The sequence below is a fragment of the Ptychodera flava genome, unplaced genomic scaffold, assembly GCF_041260155.1.
Source record: "Ptychodera flava strain L36383 unplaced genomic scaffold, AS_Pfla_20210202 Scaffold_58__1_contigs__length_828623_pilon, whole genome shotgun sequence".
NCBI classification, from domain to species: domain Eukaryota; kingdom Metazoa; phylum Hemichordata; class Enteropneusta; family Ptychoderidae; genus Ptychodera; species Ptychodera flava.
In genome coordinates this window covers 142,748-166,778 of record NW_027248380.1, presented here as the reverse complement: position 1 = coordinate 166,778, position 24,031 = coordinate 142,748, and the positions used below count along the sequence as shown (strand labels likewise).

At 37.9% G+C, this 24,031-nt stretch overlaps 1 protein-coding gene across 1 annotated transcript; it reads right to left on the bottom strand.

Annotated features, from left to right (window-relative positions):
• Window positions 1-9,016: 9,016 nt before the first annotated feature.
• Window positions 9,017-22,608, bottom strand: LOC139128547 (methylsterol monooxygenase 1-like). Its single transcript, XM_070694311.1, has 7 exons — window positions 22,320-22,608; window positions 19,485-19,561; window positions 16,780-16,926; window positions 15,071-15,197; window positions 14,267-14,315; window positions 11,635-11,790; window positions 9,017-9,966 (listed from the first exon to the last, which is right to left on the bottom strand). The coding sequence occupies exons 1-7, from the start codon at window positions 22,485-22,487 to the stop codon at window positions 9,824-9,826; spliced, it is 867 nt and encodes a 288-aa protein (XP_070550412.1). The 5' UTR covers window positions 22,488-22,608; the 3' UTR covers window positions 9,017-9,823.
• Between the last annotated feature and the right edge of the window lie 1,423 nt (window positions 22,609-24,031).

Below are 24,031 nucleotides of genomic sequence, written 5' to 3'. Positions count from 1 at the left end.
AATATCCTTTTATTTAAAATAATCGGCACGACTGTACTTTTGGTACGTCAACATGACGAAGAGATTTGCATATGGTAACTAACTGTTTAGCTCCAATTCTCCATTCATTTATGGCAACTGGGAGGTTCAAAAAGTCTGTATGTAAATATGTCGGTGTTTATATGTCTGTATGGATAGATGTTTGGATGAACGGAGGGACGTACTGCTGTACATATTAAACTGATTTTGGTATAGCACGAACTACTCATCTGATCATTTTTCATATTTGGTTATTAGGTACCTTAGGCCACACTCATTTAGCCGCGTTGATTTGATGTCAATATTAGCTGCTTTCTATTTTTAATTATTTTTTTCTATTTTTTTGTCATTTTGTGAAAGAATCTTCTTCCTTCTCTCAAACCAATGGTTCAGTTGCTTTAAAATTTTTATTTTCGGTTCCTAGTGATGACCAAAATAGAATCGTTAAAATTATGGTGAAATTTGCATATTTGTATTTCAGGGCAATTTTGCCATTTCGTAAAAAAATCTTCTTTGAAAATGTGTATGCTATTACATTCTAATTTGGTGCACAGATTCCTGGGAGTGACCTGAAGATGTCTTGGTGAACCCAAGGCGAACATTGCGTATTTTGTTGCACTTGCTTTTTTGGGTCGAAAACAATCCCTGAAACCATTCATCAAGTTGCTTTCTTGATAGTCATTGTAGAACAGGAAAATTCAAAAACAGAGAGGCTTGTTGCCACGGACAAGCAACTTTTGGCTTATTGACCTGAAAAATAAGTGAGTGTTCATTGATAATGCAAAGAATGGATCCATTGACACCAAAGTGTGCTCGACGTGACTTTCATTGCATGCAGTCTTTCCACAATATCACTCACTGAGTCAAACAGGTCAGAACTGAACATTGTCATTGAAGAGAACGTTTTATTAAAAGTCTTATTTTTGTACTGATTTTCCCTACCGTGCTCTATTTTTAGGCGTTGTAAACATTCATACACACCAAAAAAGTTTGTTTCCTTCTTGCAATCGTACAGATATAGTGTAACAGGAAAACCTTGTCTAGTTCACAGGGCAATGATCTTTGTGAACGTACTCTCAACGCGTATGTATGTATGTATGTATGTATGTATGTATGTATGTATGTATGTATGTATGTATGTATGTATGTATGTATGTATGTATGTATGATGTATGTGTGTGAATGTATGTATGTATGTATGTATGTATGTATGTATGTATGTATGTATGTATGTATGTATGTATGTATGTGTGTGTGGATGTATGTATGTATGTATGTATGTATGTATGTGTGTGTGTGTGATGTATGTATGTATGTATGTATGTATGTATGTATGTATGTATGTATGTATGTATGTATGTATGTATGTATGTATGTATGTATGTATTGTATGTAGGTATGTTGTATGTATGTGTGTATGTATGTATGTATGTAGTATGTATGTATGTATGTATGTGTTATGTATGTATGTATGTATGTGTGTATGTAGTGTGTGTGTGTGAATGTATGTATGTATGTATGTATGTATGTATGTATGTATGTATGTATGTATGTATGTATGTATGTATGTATGTATGTGTGTGTGTGTGAATGTATGTATGTATGTATGTATGTATGTATGTATGTATGTATGTATGTATGTATGTATGTATGTATGTATGTGTGTGATGTATGTATGTATGTATGTATGTATGTATGTATGTATGTATGTATGTATGTTGTGTATGTATGTATGTATTTATGTAGTATGTGTGTATGTATGTGTGTATGTATGTATGTATGTATGTATGTATGTATGTATGTATGTATGTATGATGTATGTATTATGTATGTATGTATGTATGTATGTATGTATGTATGTATGTATGTATGTATGTATGTATGTATGTATGTAGTGTGTGTGTGATGTATGTATGTATGTATGTATGTATGTATGTATGTATGTATGTATGTATGTATGTATGTATGTGTGTGTGTATGTATGTGTGTATGTATGTATTTATGTATGTATGTATGTATGTATGTATGTATGTATGTATGTATGTATGTATGTATGTATGTGTATGTTTGTATGTATGTATGTATGTATGTATGTATGTATGTGTGTGTATTTAAAAAAATACCCTCTCACGTCACTTTTTTATCCGGTGGGGACTAGACGTATCTATTTTCTCGTCACGTGACGTATCTGGCGAATCGCGACACGGAATGAGCATGTGGCGTGTTAATAATACGTGTAGTCCCCACTGAATCGACAAAAGTGACGTCTGGGAGTATTTTTTGAAAAGCTCTTTCCATAGGGAAATAGTTATGACCAAATTTTGGAAAAGTACCCAGTCACGTGACCGTAGTGTCGTCTGCAGCTTTCAAACAATGGCGGGCACTGAATAGAATGTGATGTGCGCCCGGGATAAGCGACGAGCGTCTCTGTAAAACAGATTTCCCATTCCAACAGTGTAGGAACTTGAACAGCTCATTGACGAAAAAGATTGAAGTGCAAGGATGTAGCTAGGTATGCTTAGAATAGTTTTTGGAAGAAAGTGGTACCATATACTACTAACCACTGTGGAAATATCTCCATGTAAATTTGTCACAAAGGACTGTCGCAGTCTAAAATATCGAAACACATTAAAAACTATAAAATAATGCAGTGTGTGGTGTGTTATAAAACACCTATAACCTGGTCTTTGTGAGGTCTATAGCTCCCGTTTATTACCCCTCGTGGCCGTGTGTTACCAGAAACACATTGCTATTCCTCGAGGCCGTTGGCCGAGGGGAATAGCAATGTATTTCTGGTAAACGCACGGCCTCTCGGGGTAATAAATTGGTGCCATAGCCCTCATGACCAGGTAATAGGTGTTCACTACCACTCGTAATGCACATTCAGAGCCAACACCTTGAACCAAGCTCTTCAACAATCAACCGTCTTTTACTGAACCCTATTGCGATGCAAGTGTCATTCTTTACAGAGTACATTGTCCTGTTCCAACAAAAGTTATTTTTTAATGACTGGCTCACATAACCCTGCCAAGTTTCATTTTTGGCCTTCTTCAAGTACCTGGACTATTCAAGAACACCATCTACCCTTAACTCAATTAAGCCTATATGGACCATAATAATGTAACAATTAGCCTGGTCCATTCTTATCATTCATATATATATATATATATATATATATATATATATATATATCCCAATTTATTGCCAATGTCCCCTTAAGTCTCACAGACAAAATGAAGTTCTCAAAATTGATTGTTACTTGGCTTAATGATGATCATAAATTATGCTCGATATTTAAGAATTCTATTAAACCTAACAAAAACGTATTTGACAAAACAGCCAATGTTAATCGAGATTGCCTTTTACTTTATTACATTTTTTCTACTGTGCTAGATATAGCTGTAAGATTAACAATCACATCAGCTCTGCGGAATGAGAGAACCAATGGTGTTGTGGAAGAGATACATGTAAATACAGTTGGAGGAATATATTCCACCGTAGACCCTCGAGAAAAACAGGACAGGCAACTGCGATAAAGATCAAGACTTTGGATTAGCAGAGTGTGATCCTAGTTGGAATAATTAAGATGTCTTAAGGTAGAACGCACCTCGGGGACAGAAAGTCGGGCCTTCAAATTTTATCAATTTTCTTCTGACCTACCACTTGTGGGGGCTCATTTTGAAGCTCTCGACGAAAGAAAAGTTTTCACCGTCTTAGTTTTTCGAAAATCGAAATTTTATTTTTTCCCATAGAGTTAATCCAGGGATGGCGGCCATTTTGGATTTCAAATATCAAGAAATCGCAAGTTATTTGTCTCTCTAGTACCATAGTTTGCATGGTGACCGCTGATTTTTATTCTTGATATGGTAAGAGAATGGTTGAAAGTTTCACTGAGGAAAGTTTGAGCAAAAGTTTAACTTTCACTTTCGAGGTGCATATTACCTTAATAATGGCTCGGGGACGGAATGAACGTCCGTGCACAACGTCCGGTTCACTTCTGAACAAGACACTGCATACAGGTGTTGGCTGATAATGTTTTGAGATTACGAGTTATTTCAGATTACCCGCAAGTCCTATTTAGAAAAAAAGTGTTACAAATATTTTTGGAGAAGATTCCTTAAGAAGAATTAGTATCCCAAAAATTGTTTTAAGTATTTTTACATATTAGTAATGAGATTCGATGTAAATAGAAGTCTACAGGGTCGATGACTCCTCTTAATAACTTGCTATTTGTTTCTTATCGGCCGGCCATATCGCAAATTACCCTAGATATGAGAACTCTACAATGCAGGCAAATTTAAGGAAGACAACATAGTGAGATAGTGTCACTCATTCCATACAAAACACGATTGGAACTAATGTGGGATAATTGGATTTTCACATTTTTCAAATTTCTCAAAAGTGTCAGGTGCCATATAGCTGAATGCTGCAATACTGCAAGTTATTCATAAAGACAAGTGTGTAATGTAAAAAGAAAAGCAGATGAGATTATATTTGTAGATCAAATCTGCATTACTTCACCATCCAATTATCCCAAATTAGTTCCAATCGTGTTGTTGACTCTTGTTATTTTAACGCAAGCCACCAAAACTGAAACATGCCTGTTGATATAAACTAAAAGCACTTTCCCTTGGATCCTTTAGCTGTGCACTTACTATACACGGCACGTCACTGAAATTATTCTCTTTTTGTATACGTATTGCGTTTTGGTCACTGAGAGACAGACATTGGTACATGTACTTGTAGCCCTGGCTTTTACCATCATTGCAATTTACAAGACATACATTTCTTATATCTTATATGGTTTATAGCGACTTATCCAGCAATCCTGCGACTTGTACAATCACACCACTAGTATGTGATGAAGATGAATATATTTTCATAGAAACAATTGTAACTGGATTATTACGTAATGCAACTCAGCTTTTGTGACTTCAGTCACTTGATATGACTACCATATCAGCTGGTGCTGACGTAACACTCAGTCAAACACTGCCACTGTGACGTCTAACATTATTTGACAAGCTGGTGTTTACTTTTACTGAAGACATTTTCCACATTATACGTATTGGTAGAGGGCGTGGGGGGAGGCCGTATAGCGCCGTTAACACACAGCCCTGCCATGCAGAGCTAGGAAATCCATAGAAATTGCTACATGAACATAGACCCTCGAGAAAAACGAGGGTCTATGCATTGACACAGTGTGTAGAAGCGATACACCCTTCCAGAAGTTCCACCACAGCACAGGCCCACGGAACGTTTCGTAGAATCGTCGTCGGATGGAAGTGACTGACACTGTGAAGCCGAAGGCCGAACCTCGGTACTGTATAAGATTACCGAGGTTCGGCCTTCGGCCTCACAGTGTCAGTCACTTCCCATCCGACGACTAGTCTCGCATGCCAGACCTCGAAACCTGCGTGCGGCGCGAGCGGCGAAGCCGCGAGCAGCGAGTAACCGCAGGTTACGAGGTCTGGCTAGAACCGACGTGCTATATATACTGTCCAATAGAATGCTTCGAAAATCGGCTGGATGAAAGAGTACATCTATTGTTTATTCATGAATGTAGGTGGAGCGTCTAAAATAGCCTTTTGAATTTGACTGAATGATTGTGTCATTCATCCAGAAATGTTTCATTCGAAGTAAACTGCCTTACGTTGACCTCAGACAGTAGTACGGCTTTATGAAATCATGGTTCGCTATCCCCAGTAACCATGATAAAAAAATCTGCAAAAATGATCTATGCCGTTGAAGAAAGTGGTGATGGACAGCCTGAAACCGAAGCAGGAGGTAGCCATGACAGATTATCTAGAAGGAGACGATGTTCCCGTGAATTTGCCGACAAGATATGGCCAATCTCTAATTTTAAGATTGCTCCAGCCTTGCTTCAATGCTTGCGATTGCATTTTGTTGATCGACATCCTCTATGGAGTTTGCTTTTTCATTTTGCTCCGTTCAAACGAAGCTCGGACTTTGGGCCCCATTCAACTGCCGATGAGCTGGTGGTAAATGGCCTCACAATATCTCGCCATAGATTTTGCTTGAATGTTTTTTTCGGCGCAGATACGTGAAACGTGGTGGACAAGTACAGTGAAAATGCGTTATGGCCGTCTGTACGCGGTGGTCCAAGTTATACTTATTAGCATAGGAAAGACAGCCCACTTTTGACGTCATCACATTCCTGAGCAGTTGGTTCTTGCCAGACCTCGTAACCTGCGGTTACTCGCTGCTCGCGGCTTCACCGCTCGCGTCGCATGCAGGTTCGAGGTCTGGCATGCGAGACTATCCGACGACAATCTACGAAACGTTCCGTGGGCTGTGCACCACAGTGGCTTGTCCAGATCAATTGTCCTCAATTGGCACAAGACCACTAATTGATTTCCCATAGGCCACCACAGTGGCGTTGAGCTAAGTTTTTTCTATTTTTAAAACATTCTGGCGGCACGAATCCTCTTGACAGGTGTTAGGTCAATGTCAGCTGTGTGGGCAAGTCAACGGAAATTTTGAGACAGCGATGAATAGCGCCCTCAGTGGTGTTTTTGACAAATTCAGACTTGTTATGATTTCTGTGGGCCTTGAAACTCCAGGTATTACCACAGAATGCTTCAGCCATCAATCACAAGAGTCTGGATTTTGATTCAAGCAGAAAAAATGCCTTTACAAAACACTTCATTATAAAGTTCAAACCAAAACAAGCATCCATGCAGGTATCAAAAACTTCAAGGTCTGCGCTATGCACTATTTAACTATGGGTAACAAACCTGGAAGTGTGTTGAGCCACAATGGGTGTCTGACCTGTTTTTACAGGTCCCGGAAAGAAACTGATGGTACATAAGAGAACATAGGGCCAAAGTCCCTGAAGCTACTATAGACATGGATACAAAATTAAGTATTCCTTACTGTATGAAATTATCTCACTAAGGTCATCCTACGGACAAGTAAACTAAATATTAAAGCTGTCTGACCAGCGGTTTTGAAAGAACAAGCAACTCAACAGTTGACAGAGCTCTGTTGAGTTATGTAGAGAATAACCTTTTGTGACACATGTATTGATGAAGAAGGTGGATATCTTTGATTAACATTGTGAGTTCTGTTTAATAAGTTGAGACTGTACATACTCAGAGAAAGCACACTGAAGAGACAAAGGTTTGAAACTTAAGAAGTTCAAGGTCATCAAAAGCATATAAGGAATCATGTTACACTTTCATTGCACTGTTTACACAGATTGCATAATTGCTATAAATAGCACATGAGGAATCTTTATACAGCCCAGCTTTACCATAAAACCCTATCACTTTGACCACTCTTTTAATTGACCACTCTATTTTTTCCTCAAAAAGTAATTTTATTTTATCCTTACCAAGTCAACCATAAATGGAAATTAGAACTTTCTCTATCTCTATCTCTATTGACTATTTTGAGCAATTTCTTTTAGATAACATACAGGGCACAATAAATGACGGTTCAGAATATGTCAAAGTTGGGATTCAGGAAAGTTGCCTTTACATGTTTTAATCCTCCAAGATGGTAAGCATTTCACTATGAACTGTCAAAAAAAGTTGAACTTTCTGATAATTCTACACTAAAATTATTTTGGCTTTGATGATTTCCTAATTAATTCAATTATTTAAAATCATATTAATTATTTTTTTCTGGGTGAATTGATAGGGTTTATACAGTACAAGAATTACATACAATGTAAGTCAAATTTTGACCAACAATGACAAAAAAAATTCCTTAAAAATACAGATTTGCATATTTCATCACAATTTGAACAAGTCTAAGTTGGGTTACCCCTAGGGACCTGTATACCAAATAACAAAGCTGTCTGACCAGCGGTTATGAAGAAGAAGATTTTTTACCAAAAACACCTTTTTTGGCATTAATTTGCCTATTTTCAACAATATCAAAAAATTAAAAAAAAGTTTCTCAAAATCGTATTTTTCATCTACACAACAAATATCAAATCAGTAAGTACTGCGGTTCTCAAGATATTTGAGTGGACGGACGCCTCACAAACGGACATACATACATACATACATACATAAACATACATACATACAGACTGACGACGGACGCCGGACGGATACCCATCCCAATAGCTTCTATAGACTATAGTCTATAGTAGCTAAAACCAAACAAATTGCTACGTATGTACTCACTGATACTTTACCATTGTTGTACCAAGCAACTATTGATGCCCCTGATCTCACAATATTGCAAAGAAATCTACGAAAACTACACCAATTTTTGTTCGAAACACTTAACATTTATTTTGGCTTCCATGCCTATCAAGCAGATGTACGTCTTTAAACAAAGGAAATTATCAGGTGAAAATGCTATTTATCATACGATACTGTTACATAACAAGTTTAATTTTCTGTTTTCGCAGAAGGAAAGAAACAGCCAATACAAACAGGACTTTCGTTGATGGGTCTGAATTACAGACTCCCTAAATATTTACATTTTCATGTCAAATGCAGCTATAAAGTGGCCATGCAAGGCCTTACAAGACACTGCATCACAGACAAGAAAGTGGGTGTATTCACATATAATGTGGATGAGATTACACCAGGACTTACATCATGATAAAAATCTTGACACTATCATGAAAATTGAGAAAATTGACAACTCTCCTTAGACTGGAATAAAATGATAGCAGCTCTAAAAGTACCAAAGATGGAATTTCAATGTTGGGAATAAGTACCTTGCCAAGGAACAAGTTGTGTGCGAAGAATCTACACATTAACATTACCCCTGATGACAAATGACAAAGTTTATAACACAGTCAATTGTTATGAGACATTCATCTTTTAGCACTGGAAAGTAAATACATGAACTCTGGTTTGTCTCTTCTATTGGAAAGCAATAGATTTTAGGTAGAATGCATCCCAGTGACAGATATTTGGACTCTCAATTTTGAACCATTTCTTTTCCGATCCACCACTTGATGGGCTCATTTTAAAACTCTGGAGTAAGAAAAATGTTGTGTCTATTTTTTCGAAAAGCAAAAAGTTTATTTTTCCCCATAGAGTTAACATAGGAATGGCGGCCATTTTGAATTTCAAATATCTGTAAATGTAAGGTAATTTGTATCTCTAGTACTAAACTTTGCACAGTGACCCCCTAATTTTTGTTCTTGATTTGGTAAGAGTCAAGTTGAGTTTCATTGAGGAAAATTTGATAAAATCTTTAAGTCACTTCCAAAGCATGAAACTATCTTAATAGAAATTAAGACTTTGGAATTATGTTAAACTTTATATTTCGAGGCTGTACATAGCAATCACTCTTTTCAGAACTGTATGCATCTCTTCTGTAAATATGTACTGAGATCGGTCACACCTAACCCTACCACCCCATACAAAATAACAAAGGTCTAACAGTAGTGTTGAAAATCAATGGCATTGTGCAAAGGGGATATAGCTTCAGTCTATGTGATCCATCGGGAAATCAATGAATTTGAACATTTGAAATAAAATTAAATATTTCTCAGTGAAATCAAATTTCAGATTTTCTTATAATGTTGGTACTCCTATTTAACCATAACACTGTTGGGTGAATCTAAGTTAAAGAAAATGTTTTTGAATGGTTTGAAGGCATTGATTTACTGTACACCGACACAAGCCTTTAGATTCACTTCAACCAAAAGTTGTAGATTTCCAAAATCAATTCTTATTGATCATCTAATGCAACCTTGGTGGTCGATGTTTAGCTGCAACATAGTTTCCAAGTTCTGTAACCATGCCATTTATGCGTTACTGTGTGTCTGACATCGCTTGGAATCTTGCGTTAGAAGTGGACAGTTTGTCTAATCGCTTTTCAGTGATTTTTCCTGCTTGGCTGTGAACTCCTTGAACTGTTGGTCAGTTCCGAAGATTTTATCCCACCAGGTGAACGTTGAGGAGTAGTTTCCCTGGAAATTCATGTGATGGAAGTCATGGAAACGAGCTCCTGTTGAAAGAACAGACATGTAAACTTGGAATATTAGGTATACATAAGTAAAACTATTCAGATGCGGGGATGGATTGAGAAAAATGAAAATTTAAAATGGTACACGTGTAAGGTGATAGGTACAACACTTGAATGAACGCAGCGTCCGCTCAACCAAGGTAGCTGGATGCTCTGCATTTACCATTGAATGTGATACCAGCATCATTAACCCTTTCACCCCTAGTTCCCTGTGTACAGGTCCAACTTTACCATAGAAAACAATGGATTTGGGTCAAACTATGGTGGTGAAAGGGTTAAACAATCCATCAAACAGTTGAATTTAAGGTATGATGTGCCTCTGGGACAGATATTAGGACTCAAATTATTACAATTCTTTTCTGATCCATCATTTATGGAGGTTCACTTTTGCTCAAACTTTCCTCAAGGAATCTTTCAATCATTCTCTTACAAAATCAAGAATAAAAATAGGGGTCACTGAGCAAAGTTTGGTACTAGAGCAATAAATTACCAAGATTTACCAATATTAGAAATTCAAAATGGCCGCCATCCCTGTGTTACTCTATGGAGAAAATAAAAATTTTCGAATTTCGAAAAACTAAGCCAATGAAAAGTTTTTTTCACTAAGAGCTTTAAAATGAACCCCCACATGTGGTATATCAGAAGAGAATTGTAAAAGGTTGAGGGTCCGAATGTCTGTCCCCGAGGTGCGTTATACCTTAAAGCTCTTGCAGGAAGAAAAGTTTTCAGAGTCTTAGTTTTTCTAAAATTGAAAATTGTATTTTCCTGTACAGTTAAACACAGGGACAGCGGCCATTTTTGAATATAAAGACATGGCAAATATGAGGTGATTTGTTTCTCTAGTACCAAACTTTGCATAGTAACCCCTGATTTTTATTCTCAATTTAGGGAGCTCATGGTGAAAAGTCTCATTGAGGGAAGTTTAATTTTTAATTTTTACATTTCAAGGCGTGTACTACCTTAAAGTTTTCAATGAAGTAAGTAGTCCAGACTTGAAGTAATAAGACTTTTTTACCACAAAAATTTTGACTTGTTGAAAGTATGTTTCATATTAAGGAGGCCAAATATTTCTAAGCCCGTTGAACGCTGGTAATATCAAATGCTGTAACAAGTCACACATTGACTGATGGAAATGTCTGACATGATACTGTACATAACATATATCTTTCTTTCATGGGATTAAATTTACAATGGCAGTCAAGTGGTTAAAATGTCAGAGAGATTTTCACAGGAAGATTGTTTCAGTATTTTCTTTAGGGGAGATGGTCATCAGAATTGCACTCAAAGGTCGCTAGGGACCCCTGCAACCGATGTAAACAATGTATCCAAGGTACCACATTCATTGGCGACTGATGAAAGTTAAAATGTGTTGATCATAATGTGCATCATAATATTTAAATGTTGCAGCTATGTTGATATGATGCATCTGTATATAGTTCATGAAATACATTTTTTGTAAACAAGAAAGTTGCACACTTGCAGTTCCGACGACCACTTCCCTGTAACCATGCACTACACAGCACAAACAGTTGCAGCACAGTTTTTTTTAGTAACTGACATTCAACAAGTCAATGTTGAATTTATCTTGGAAGACCTAGGCATTGTCTTTTTCTATTTCACAACAACTGTGAGTAATCGCGTTACCCTTACCTCCATAGAATGGCAACAGGTGTAGCGGGTTGAAAGGTAGGTCATATCCAGTATGGACGTCAACGGTCTCAAAGAGACGGAACAGCAGCCACGCCCATATCATAATGAAGTGGTTGGTCAACAGCAGTACACCGATGAAAAACCCAAATCCAAGCACTGAAAATAAGGACATGATAAGATAGATTACCTTGTTATATTCAAAAATGTGGGGAATAGGGACTGGCAGAACAATCACTTGAGGGCGCTCTAACAGAACGGAAGGCAAGGAGTACATCTTGCACTTTTTAAAGGCCAGGGATTTGATCCCCAGAATCAAGTTTGTTTTAGTCTATAAGAGGATTATGGAGTGTCATGGCCTTTTCTTTTCCATTGAAATTGTAATCTAATAAGTAGCTTTCTGTGCGAAACAATCTGACGCCAGCACAGGTCTAATATTGAGATTGTCACTCTGCAGAAATACAGATACATACTCATCCTACGCAACTCAGTTTAACAGGTACAACAATTAAAAAGACAGTTGATTTTGACAAATTACATCAAAATTTCGCTGCAGCATTGCTACCGTCAATGCTTGTATCAGTGTTTCATCCAGGATGGCATCAACAGGGGGATTATCCCCTGTACCAGAAAATTTAAGGGGATTTCACCAGTTCATGTGTTCTACTAGTATCTATACCATGTGACTGACACCATTTCACCAGGGGCTGCCCCGGTGCCAACATGCCTACAGAGAGGGAGTCCCCCATCCCCCTGTCTGTTTTCATATGGTCAAGGGTCATACGTGACTCTAGGTGACTTGTGATTTGTAATTTGAGATCTTACTTCATGTGAATAGTGTCTGTACACTAGTAGATGTATCCTCTGAACCAACCATAACAAGAGCAGGGTAGTCTCCTTTATTGCATCACCCCCCTCCCCCCCCACACCACCATTCACCACTATCAGTCTAACATTTGAAGTTGAAAGATATGATAAATGATGGATCTCAAATACAATGCTAAGTTGTTTGATATGTGTGACAATGATCCTCAACATATAATTTGATAGTAATGCTTGTCACAGTTGGGTTCAATTTCATATTACTATTACATTTGGTCACACGTTTACGTTGTTTAAACAGGCAAATTCGGTAAGAGTCAAATGGATCCAACAAGGCTTAAATTTACTTTCCGCCGACAAAAATATATGGTGGCATAACTGTAGCTCTATGTGACCTCTGACCTTTCAAAGTTCAAAGTGGTGGGCTTCGATAACATAAAGATATGTTGATTTTTAAAAGAATACGAAATAAACCAATATATAAGGGCCATTGATTTTTCAATTGTCTGAGCATTTTAACTTACAAGGAGCAAGTAAAGGTATGTGATTTAGGAACAACTCATTACTAATACCCATATTTAGGTTCCATAATGAAGTAGGAAATGATTTATGGTACTACCTATATCTTGTGACCTTTGACCAAGGGTACAATGACCCTCACAATGCATAGAATTGATACATTTAAATGACACCACAGTTCACATGACCTCCCTGGACTTTACCCAGACAGGGTGGCGGTGAGGCAGTCATTTATGGTTGATTGGTATTGTGCATGGCGTGATCCGTACTAGTCTGACAAAAATTTGCTGTGATGCAATAAAAAACCCACAGAGGCTGTAGAAGATTACTTAGAGAGAAATTTTGTATTAACCAGGATGAACTAGTGGAACTTCAAGATACAAAGGACAGTAATACTAACTTTTGATGATTTTTTCATTAAATTTTATTTTGCATACAATTGCAACTTTTTATTCTACTTTCCAAAGAATGTTGAAACACCCACTATTTAGCTTGTCAAGTTTGAGTCTGTGTGTGTAAAATGCATGGTATTGTTTACATTGGATTCTAGTCCGGACCAGAAGTCACTTTTCAACAAATAAATGCAGTTTACACACGTATGGGCTGAGTTGACAAGCTGAATACTGTGTATATCAACATTCTTTGAGGAGTAGAACAAGGAATTATGTTGACATTCAAAAAGGAAAATGGTGAAAATATAATCAAAAGTTAGCATTGAGTTTTGACAATCTAATGTTACAAAACTTTCATGTTCTGCCTGTTGTGTGGACACATTTGATGCTGGTGGAGTACATGAATTTTGAAGTCCTACTCTTGTGAAAATTCAAAACTTAAATTTTGTTTCCATAGGATTTAACACAGTGTCACAGGGTATATTGGCAATTTTGAATTTCAAATTTAGTAAATTTTCGCTATTATTATGTTTCAAATACCAAAATTAGCTGGTGACCCCTGATTATTTATCTTGATTTTGAAAGAGAGTTGTTTAAAGTTTCCTTGTAGAGAGTTTGGACTAGAGTTTCAAAACATTCTGATTCAAGGTGGTGATAACACCTAACTGAATTCTTACATCACAGAAACAGTTTGACTTTAAAAAAATATAAATGGAAAGACTGTGATGACAATATCAGTATGGAAACACAATCACATAATCATAAGAACTGTATAACTCCTACAATACACAATCTTCACACAATATTGTGGATATTGTTCAGTTTAGTTTCAGCCATAATGGCTGACACTCCGTCAAGTTGTATCAAGAGTTTTCAAATCAAACATTAAAATTTCCCCTTACCTACAGTTTCCACTGGGTGAGCGTACTCCGCAACCATTCCAAATGGAGCCTGCAAATGCCCAAAATAATATTTTGGTAGAATGCATCTAAGGGGCAGATCTTTGGGCTTTGAAATTTTAACAACATTTTCCTGGTCTACCACTTGTTACTGGGGTTCATTTTAAAGCTCTTGATGCAGGAAAAATTTTACCACCTTAGAGTTTCAAAAATTGAAGATGTCATTTTTCCCCCATAGAGTTAACACATTGGATGGCTGCCATTCTGAATTTCAAATATCAGATCTTAGGTAATTTGTCTCTCTTGTACAAAATTTGCACTGTGACCCCCCTGAATTTTCTGCTAAATTTGGTAGAGAATGGTTTAAAAGATCCACTGAGGAACCTTTGTTTGAGCATAACTTTAAGTCTTTCACTTTCGAGGCAGATACTACCTTAAATACACTATACACGGGTAAGTATAAAGGTATATATTCACGATTTAGTACACCTCCAATGCGAAAAATTGATTTCAGAAGCACTCTCCATTACAGAAAGGGACGACCATATAGTGGTCTCTCTTCCTAGTCCCCTGGATGACCACCAGGTTTGACAATATGTTCTAATTTACATCATGCCCGCTATCACAAAATTTCCTGTGAAGTGACACTACGGTAAACATATCGACCTTTAAAGCATTGTTAGTGGTAACACCATTTCTAGACAAACTGCTTGAGTGTTTCAGTCGTGAGCAGCCGTTAAAATCACCCGAGAGTTTTTATTGATTTTCAATGATTCTGAACAGCTGAGACATCATATCAAAGCTTACCTGGAAGTTGTGATGTAGCTTGTGGATGTACTTGTAAATTCTTTTATGATGGAGAAGACGATGCATAAAGTAATGCCAAGTGTCTTCAAAGACGGCGCAAAGATACACTCTCCATGCTGTATCATACCTGTTAAGTAAGATAAAGAAGAAGAAAATATGATTAAGATAGCGCAATCCTTGCCGGCTGAAATTCAGATTCTCAAACTTTTACGTACCTTATTTGGTCTACTGCTTGTTGGGGTTCATTTTACAAGTAAAGCTTATGAAGCAGTAGAAGCTTTCATCGGCTGAGTTTTGCGAAAATAAAAAATCTTATTATTCTCACATTCCTGGCCACTGGGAGTGCGAGATAGAACCGTGTGGGAAAAATCAATCCCACACTCTCAGAAATTGTCCCACACTGTGTAAAAATGTTCATATACTGTACATTATTGCACAAGCTGTGATTGGATAATAAACGGCCTTTTGCTCCGCATGCAAATGACACGATGAGTCGCGCACTTCAAATATTTAACATTTCCAGTGTGAATTCAACACATTTTATGGTCATGTGAGGACCTGGGATCAGATTTCTCACACTTGTCGGGGATATTTTGTCTCACACTCGCCTGCTGCTCTTGTGACAAATCTGATCCCAGGTCCTTGGGGTGTGAGATTCTATCGTTCGCCATGAAGCTAACAGTGGGATGGTGGCCATTTTGAATTTTGAGTGGCTATTTAATTACTCTAGTACCAAATTTTGGTGGAGACCAATACATTAAACTACCATTTAATACCATATAAATGTCCATGCCATTGGGTACCATGATGACTACAGACATATATTAATTCAATTTCTCTAAATCATCCACAGGAAAACCATTGTGGTTGGAATTCACTACTCCTTCATAGCAATAACTTAACACTGAACTTGCTATCTATTTCAACAACACTAGGTTATGCCATCATTTCATAATACTTCCAGTGACACCAGACCTCAACTTTGGCCCAAAACAAGAGAGTGTATAGTGATGTGGATTTAATGAAACAGAAACACAAAAAATTCAGTTCCCTCTGTTCATACATTATAGTGCAAACCTATTGTTTCAACTATTAGAACTTTGCTTCCACGAAATGAGACAGGGTTACATGTTTGATACATAAACACTGATTTTGCGAAGTTGAGAAACCTATTAACACAATGTCAATGATAATGTGTGCAATCAATTTTAACAGGAGCAGATAGTTATATTGGTAGCTAAAGGATTCAAAAATATTATAGCATGGAAGATGACAGCTATAGGCCTGAAAATGTGGTATTTTGCGTAGGTTGTAAGAGAAAATCAATTTGAAAATAAAGAGAAATTCTGTGCTTGAATTTTTCAGGTGTGATTGCTCTCTGTGATACCCCTTTGAGTGCTGTAATTTTCCAAACAAAGTAGTGCAACATTTTACCAATTTTCATGGTTTTTCTGTATTTAATTTGATAATTTTGGACCAAATAGGCACCACCTTTCATAGGCTACAATTTTTTATCAAAATATTTCCCGGAAATTTAAAAAAAATTGACTGATAGAAAATTGATAAATACTATGAAGGTGACAGAAATTGACGTTGGCGCTCAAAGAGTTTTAATCTGTTCACCCCTAATTCCCTGTAAACAGGTCCACCATCACCTTTGATAACAATGAGTTTGGGCCAAACCATGGTGGTGAAAGGGTAAAACTTACCAAGCAGGCATGCTTTCCCAGTCGTATGGAATGCCAAACAGTTCTGTAAATGTGTACGTTCCAAGAATCAGAGGAAACTGAACAAAGAAATGGTTCAGTACCAATAATTTAAAACCTTCCACGGTTATCAAATGACTCTGGTTTTTACTGCAATAAGAAAAGAAATAAATGAAAAGAGGGTATTGACTAATGTCCGATTTTCACAGAAGGAAAACACTGTGCATAAACAAGTCATCGTTGATGAACAGTCCCCACTTGTTAATGGGTACTTTGATTACATGTCCTCAGAGAGGATAGAGTCCTCTTCATTAATTAGGTCTGTGATAAAAATACTTTGATACAGATAGCGCTCAATGGCCAAGAATGACCTACATACAAGAAAGACCTACATATGTATGACATAGGTTAATGTCCTTGTACCAACTTTGAATAAAATCGGTTGAGATATGCCTGAGTATTATGGCTCTGTACATGAAAAAATCGTAACAAAATGGCCGCACGGCAGCCATATTGGATCGTATCACATAACAAATTGACATGCATATGTATGACAGTAGTCAATCTCCTTGTACCAACTTTGAATAAATTCGCTTGATACATGTCTGAGTATTATGGCTCTGTACATGAAAACATCGTAATAAAATGGCTGCCTAGCGGCCATATTGGATCGTATCACAAAACAAATAGAGGTACATATGTATGACATAGGTCAATGTCCTTGTACCAACTTGGAATAAAATCGGTTGAGATATGCCTGAGTTTTGGCTCTATACATGAAAAAATTGTAATAAAATGGCCGCCTGGCGGCCATATTGGATCGTATCACAAACAAATCGACATGCATATCTATGACATTGATCAATGTCCTTGTACCAACTTTGAATAAAATCAGTTGAAACATGTCTGAGTTATGGCTCTGTACATGAAAAAATTGTAATAAAATGGCCGCCTGGCGGCCATATTGGATTGTATCACAAAACAAATTTACATGCATATCTATGACATTGGTCAATGTCCTTGTACCAACTTTGAATAAAATCGGTTGAAACATGTCTGAGTTATGGCTCTGTACATGAAAAAATCGTAATAAAATGGCCGCCAGGCGGCCATATTAGATCCGATCACAAAACAAATAGACTTGCATATCTATGACATTGGTCAATGTCCTTGTACCAACTTTGAATAAAATTGGTTGAAACATGTCTGAGTTATGGCTCTGTACATGAAAAAATTGTAATAAAATGGCCGCCTGGCGGCCATATTGGATCGTATCACAAAACAAATCGACATGCATATCTATGACACTGGTCAATGTCCTTGTACCAACTTTGAATAAAATCGGTTGAAACATGTCTGAGTTATGGCTCTGTACATGAAATATCGTAATAAAATGGCCGCCTGGCGGCCATATTGGATCGTATCACAAAACAAATCGACGTGCATCTGTATGACATATGAAGTAATCCTTGTACCAAGTTTGAATGAAATCGCTCCTTGCATCTCTGAGATATCTGCGTGAACGGACGGACGCACGGACGGACGCACACACGCACGCACGCACGCACGCACGCACGCACGGACATGACCAAACCTATAAGTCCCCCCGGACGGTGTCCGTGGGGACTAACAAAACAATTGCCACATGCATCATAAACAGGCAGGTAATATCACAAAGGTCATGAGTGTATGAAAGGACTCGTAATTTTAACATGCTCCCCTAATTCCAAGTAAATAGGTCCAAAATCACCATTGATAACACTGCAAACTGGGCCAAACCATGGTGGTGAAAGGTTAAAACAGATATCAACAGTCCATGAGAATAATCATGGGCTAATGGTGCCAAGTGTAATTCTAAATTTAAGTATGCATCATATGCATGTATTTGCACTTATATGGATATAGTCATCGGAACTGCGCTCAAAGGTCGATGGGACCCAATGACCCATAGCAACAATGTATCCAAGGCACAATGGTGATTGATGACAGTTAAAAACATGTCTGTCATAATCTATCATCGTATAATTAGATGTTGCAGCTATGATGATGAGATGCATCTTGATATCGTGCAAGAAATACATTGTTTGTAAACAAGAAACTCGCACAGGCGCAGTTCTGACGATATCCCTTTAACCCTTTCAACCCCTTGTTCCCTGTGTACAGGTCAAACTTTACCATTGAAGACAATGGATTTGGACAAACCATGGTGGTGAGAGGGTTAAGGTAGAATGCGCCTCAGAGACAGATATTCAGACTGAGTCTGAAATTCGTTTCTGATCTACTCATTGAAGTTGTGGGGGCCCATTTTAAAATTCTTGGAGAAAAAGAAAAACTTTCAGAGTCTTACTTTTTCGAAAATCCAAAATTTAATTTTTCGCCATAGAGTTAACACGGGGATGGTGACCATTTTGAATTTTAAATACTGCAAAATGTTGGGTAATTTGTTTTGCTTGCTTTGCGCGGTGACCGCCAATTTTTATTGTTGATTTGATAAGAGAATGGTTGAAAGTTTCATTCAGGAGGAAAGTTTGGGGAAAAGTTCATGTCTTTCATTTTTGAGGCGCATACTACCTTAAAACAAAAACAAAGCTTAAATCTCTATGACAACCAAAATGGCTATCTTTGGTGGTTTTATTTCATTTTATTATACCTTCAAATATTTCCGTACTAGGAGAGTGTTGTTGAATTACATAAAAAGATCAACATACCTGTTGTATTTTGTACTTCTGCATGGCTGGGATAAACTGACACAAAAACGCTGGCAGACGATGGCAAAATACAGCACCTGAAATAGCAGGAACATCAGTCACTAAAAATTACCCTTCTAGCAAGAAATCTACTTTCAGAATATTCAGGCTCAAAGTGTCTACAAATCAGGTGACCAAGTGAGGCAAGTATGGGTTTGTCCCCCTCTCTTATGGAACAAAATTGTATTTTGTATGAATTTGTAGCATTGTATGCTAATACACTGTTATTGGCCAAAATCAATCAAACATCGCCTGCGTTTGAGGAGATTATGTAAAAATCTGTTACTCGGAAATAACCTGATAATGTAAGATTTCCTATTACTATGATGACAAAACAGTGTTGCAGCCAGGAATTTTATGTCAGGGGACACTGTGTCCCACTACAGTTTATTTTTGGGGACATTTTACACATTTTGGGGACAAGAAGCGTCAGTTATCAATCAAATTTGTATTATTTTGTAACAGATTAGTTTCACTGAACAAATTTCAAGCTACTGGGACTGCGTCACTGTGCTTGAATTTCAGGTGATTGTAGCAGTCTACCGTATCTCCCTATCTGTCGCCAATCAGAACTCAGACGGACCACAGTCACTCGTGGTCTATTCAGCTCTGGGACAATTCGCCCCATAGACGTGTGTTGTTCTCGCTTATGTACACACGTCTACGGAGCGAATAGTCCCAGAGCTGAGTAGACCACGAGTGACTGTGGACGGACTACGGTCAAACAAATTATGATATTAAGTGCAACGTTTTGATAACTTTTGATCATGGCTAGCTCCAAACGTACGTATTTACTGTGCAAACCTGGAAATAATCATACAAAACAAAGGTCATCGTTTAGTAACATATATTATTTGTAGACTACATCCAACACAGTCGACTCACTAATGCGCCCGAGGTGACCCGCAGTACGCAAGAATGCGGGACAACGGGTTCCGTTTTGGGGACATTGTCGCAATGGCGCGTCCTGGCGGCACCACTGGACAAAGTCTGATTCAAGTTGAACTTGAGTTCATCTTCACATGGGTATGTCATGGGTATGCTTGGAAGATAAGGTCAGCTGTATTACTCAGAATCACATGAAAAAGGTAGGACAAAGAAGATCAGGACATTTACCAAGGGTATGTTGGAGACAGTCAACAGTGGTTAGCTATATTACCCTGGACAGCCCCTGTGAACCAGAAAAATGCCATTTGACTGGCACACATGGGCTGTCTGCAATGTACCTAACCATAAATGACTGTGGCGTTGGTGGGAGGGTGAGTGTGTGTGGGGGGGGGGGGGGGTCCTGCAATGGTTGCCCCTACCTTTTATCATGTTGACTATGGTTATAAAACACAAAAGTTAAATGTTATACCTCAACATTTTTCTGGCAGTATTAATTTTGCATTAACTGCACATGCATCAAGTTCAAATATCTTTAATTACTTCTTTACACAAGTTTATAAATTGTTAAAGAAGTGAAAAATGTGTCCAATAGCATTATTAAAAGCCTGAATTTTTTTGTAATTTCTGAATTTCCTCACTAATTTGTTTATATGGGTATGTTGTGGGACCACACCTTATTTCTCAGAGGAATAACCATTGCACCCTACAAAATTCACATTGAAAATGGCCAAAAATGTGTCATTCCAAATACATATTATTCTCAGTTGAGGGGAAGTATGTCTAAATGTAATCCATTGTCGTTTTAAACACCCTGCGACAAATATTAAGTTCACAAGTTGCACTCTACGATCTGGATCCATGGGAGAGATTTGGGTGCGGATGGCAATTGGAATAGCCATAATGATGTCATCACATCGGGTGATGCAGGCAAGGTGACAGACGACGAATCAATTCCTTGTCAACCGCACGTAAACACAGAAAGTAACTGTTCTGCACAAATATTACATACAGAATATATAAAGACAACACCCGATGGTCAAAAGAGCGGTCCTACCACATCAAAAAAATGGAAAAGGACTTCACTTCCACAATGAACTAATGAACTTTTACACGTGATGTACATTAAGAAATCACGCCGTTACGAAACACTGCCTTAAGACGACCTCAATGCCATGAACCCATTTCTCTGAAGAAATGTCTGAGCTTAAAATTGGTCACTGTCCGTAATTGTTCACTTCCATCAATTTACCATGTAGCTATGACTGTTTCCCGCGTTCGTTAATAAGATACTGAGTCAAGAAAAATTGCTCATCGCTGATACAGTGATAGTAATATTTCCTGAAAGGTTCTGTCATATGCTGATAAGATCATTTACGATAATTTTGCACTTAGAATTTTCGTATCAGTGCGATATTTACTATTAAATCTCCAAAAGGACAAACGATTCTGTCTTAACATTGCGTCATTTTCAAGTGCTCTTTCATCAATAGCATATATTTTCACGACAATTACGAATATATCAGCCTATATCAGGTCATTCACCCATCCACAATCCAGGGTAATGCTTTCCACCTTCACGTCTGCTGAACTTAACAAACCGTAAAGCACACATAATTGCTAGCTGACTGGCTAAAATACCGGCATTTACAAACTAGAGACGTTCTGAAACATCTTTCATACTCTCGTACTCAAACACGATATCTCGGTGAAATTTGAAGTCATATCAAATTTTAACATTTTATCTGTACATATGCGTACCTTTACCCCGGAGCACGGCGATCGCTTTCTAATTTTCGTCATCATGAACACAGAAAAATAAACTGGTATGGCAAGGATTTATCATGCTATGGCAAGGATTTATCATGCAATGACTTTGATTTCTGAGTTCATTTGGTCATTACGACATACCTCATGATACAGAAACGAGATCCATGTAGCAACGTCAAATTTGCTGTAATTAGTTAGCATGCTGGTCCAGTAGTATTCCATCGTCGACCGTAGTGGATTATCTGGCAAGTATTCCAGATACTCCGTCGCCAGACGGACGGTTGTCAGGATGGTACCGTTTTCGGCCATTTTGATTATAACGTCTCGGATCGGCGGACGTCGCAACACTCCCTCGCCAAGGTGAGCAATCTGTCAGACGAATGCTACAGACGCTGTCTGCAGTGCACACAGGGTTGCTGATCTATTGATTCTGGGGTTGTGCAACGGACGTTTGTAAAATGTCTTTTGATTGGTCAATATTCATCGGCTGATTGCATGATTATCCAATGGCAGTGTCGTGCTATGCAAGCGGATATTTCCTATCACGGAAAACCCATGAGAAAACCGCTACGCCACAACAGAGCGTTCAATTTTATTTGTGTTTTTTAAAGCAAGACAATTATTTCAAAATCGCAAAGTAGTATTATGCAGGCAAGGACGACATATAAAAAAGGCGACATGACACGTCAACACACACCATGGATGTAAAAAATAGAAATCCATGCACACACAGACTTCGTGATCATATGCAAATAAGGGAAGCCCTGTGTATGACGTCACTTTAGGGATTCCCTCCACGGTAGGAGCGCGCACACACAGTAAGGCGCCGTAAAATAAATTCTTTGTTTGCTGTCCGCGTGCGGGTAGGTTTTTGGACGAAATCTGAAAAAACAAACACAGATCGTATGCATTGCGCGTTGTGCCCTTCCCTTGTTCGCAATGTCGCAGCAATTTACTTAAATGTCGCAAAAACGCAAATGTCATACGATCGTTTCAAAATCAGATTAGGGCCTACCTATCTTAAAGGGGTACATCAACCGCTGTACGTAAAGTGTACATGTGCATCTCCTGTTGTAGCGGACTGCAGTGTATCGTAAGTGAAGATCGATCGACCGTTTCACGAGTTGATTTCTCCCTCAAAGTTTTCAAATCGGTGGAAGTGCGTGATATTGTTTTGGTCTCCATACAAGGCGGATCGAAAACAATACTTGACTGGTTTAGCTTCGAACAAGGAACGGAACTGAATTTCCATCAGCTTTTCCGCGATGCGCGATTGATCATGATATTGGATCTGCACCGGGGCAAGCAGGTACCGCCGGTGAAATGTTCGTTGTTGAATGCTCCAAATAGTTTGTATGCGGTTGAAGTTGCTCTTACTTTGAACATTTTTCTCTGCTAAAAAACGATTAACGATCTGGTCATTTTATAAGTCCGGATTAGAATTCAGTTTTCAAAACTAGCAATGGCCATTTGGCATTGCCGTCTTGACAAGCAGAATATTTTGCATTTTAGTAATCTATGCAATAGCGCAGATCACTTAACGTCAGTTTTCTGTCATTAATATGCAAAAATAAATATTTGTTTGCATTTTCGGCAAGAACGATCAAAATAAAACCTCCTAGTGTTATAATGCATACAAAAAGTCACACTAATGCCTCAGACTACAAGCTGCAACAACGACCGCGCATGCAATTACAAAATTTGTCCGAATTTCAGGCAGTGGTGTCCGAAGTCGCGCGTGCAGCTATATTTAGTTACAAACCTGACTCTGAGATGACTTTGCACATTTTTGTAGCTAAGTCGTTAAAACAGCTGAAGGCGGTACATGCAAGCCTCATACAGATGAAGACTAC

Bases quoted from the DNA above. Each gene is read 5' to 3' on its own strand.
- LOC139128547 (XM_070694311.1), bottom strand. From the start codon at position 22,487: ATGGCCGAAAACGGTACCATCCTGACAACCGTCCGTCTGGCGACGGAG. The intron at 16,927-19,484 runs GTATGTTGATCT...TTCTTATTGCAG, and splicing joins AGAAGTACAAAATACAACAG to TAAAAACCAGAGTCATTTGA. The intron at 15,198-16,779 runs GTAAGTTTTACC...CTTACTTAACAG, and splicing joins TGGGAAAGCATGCCTGCTTG to GTATGATACAGCATGGAGAG.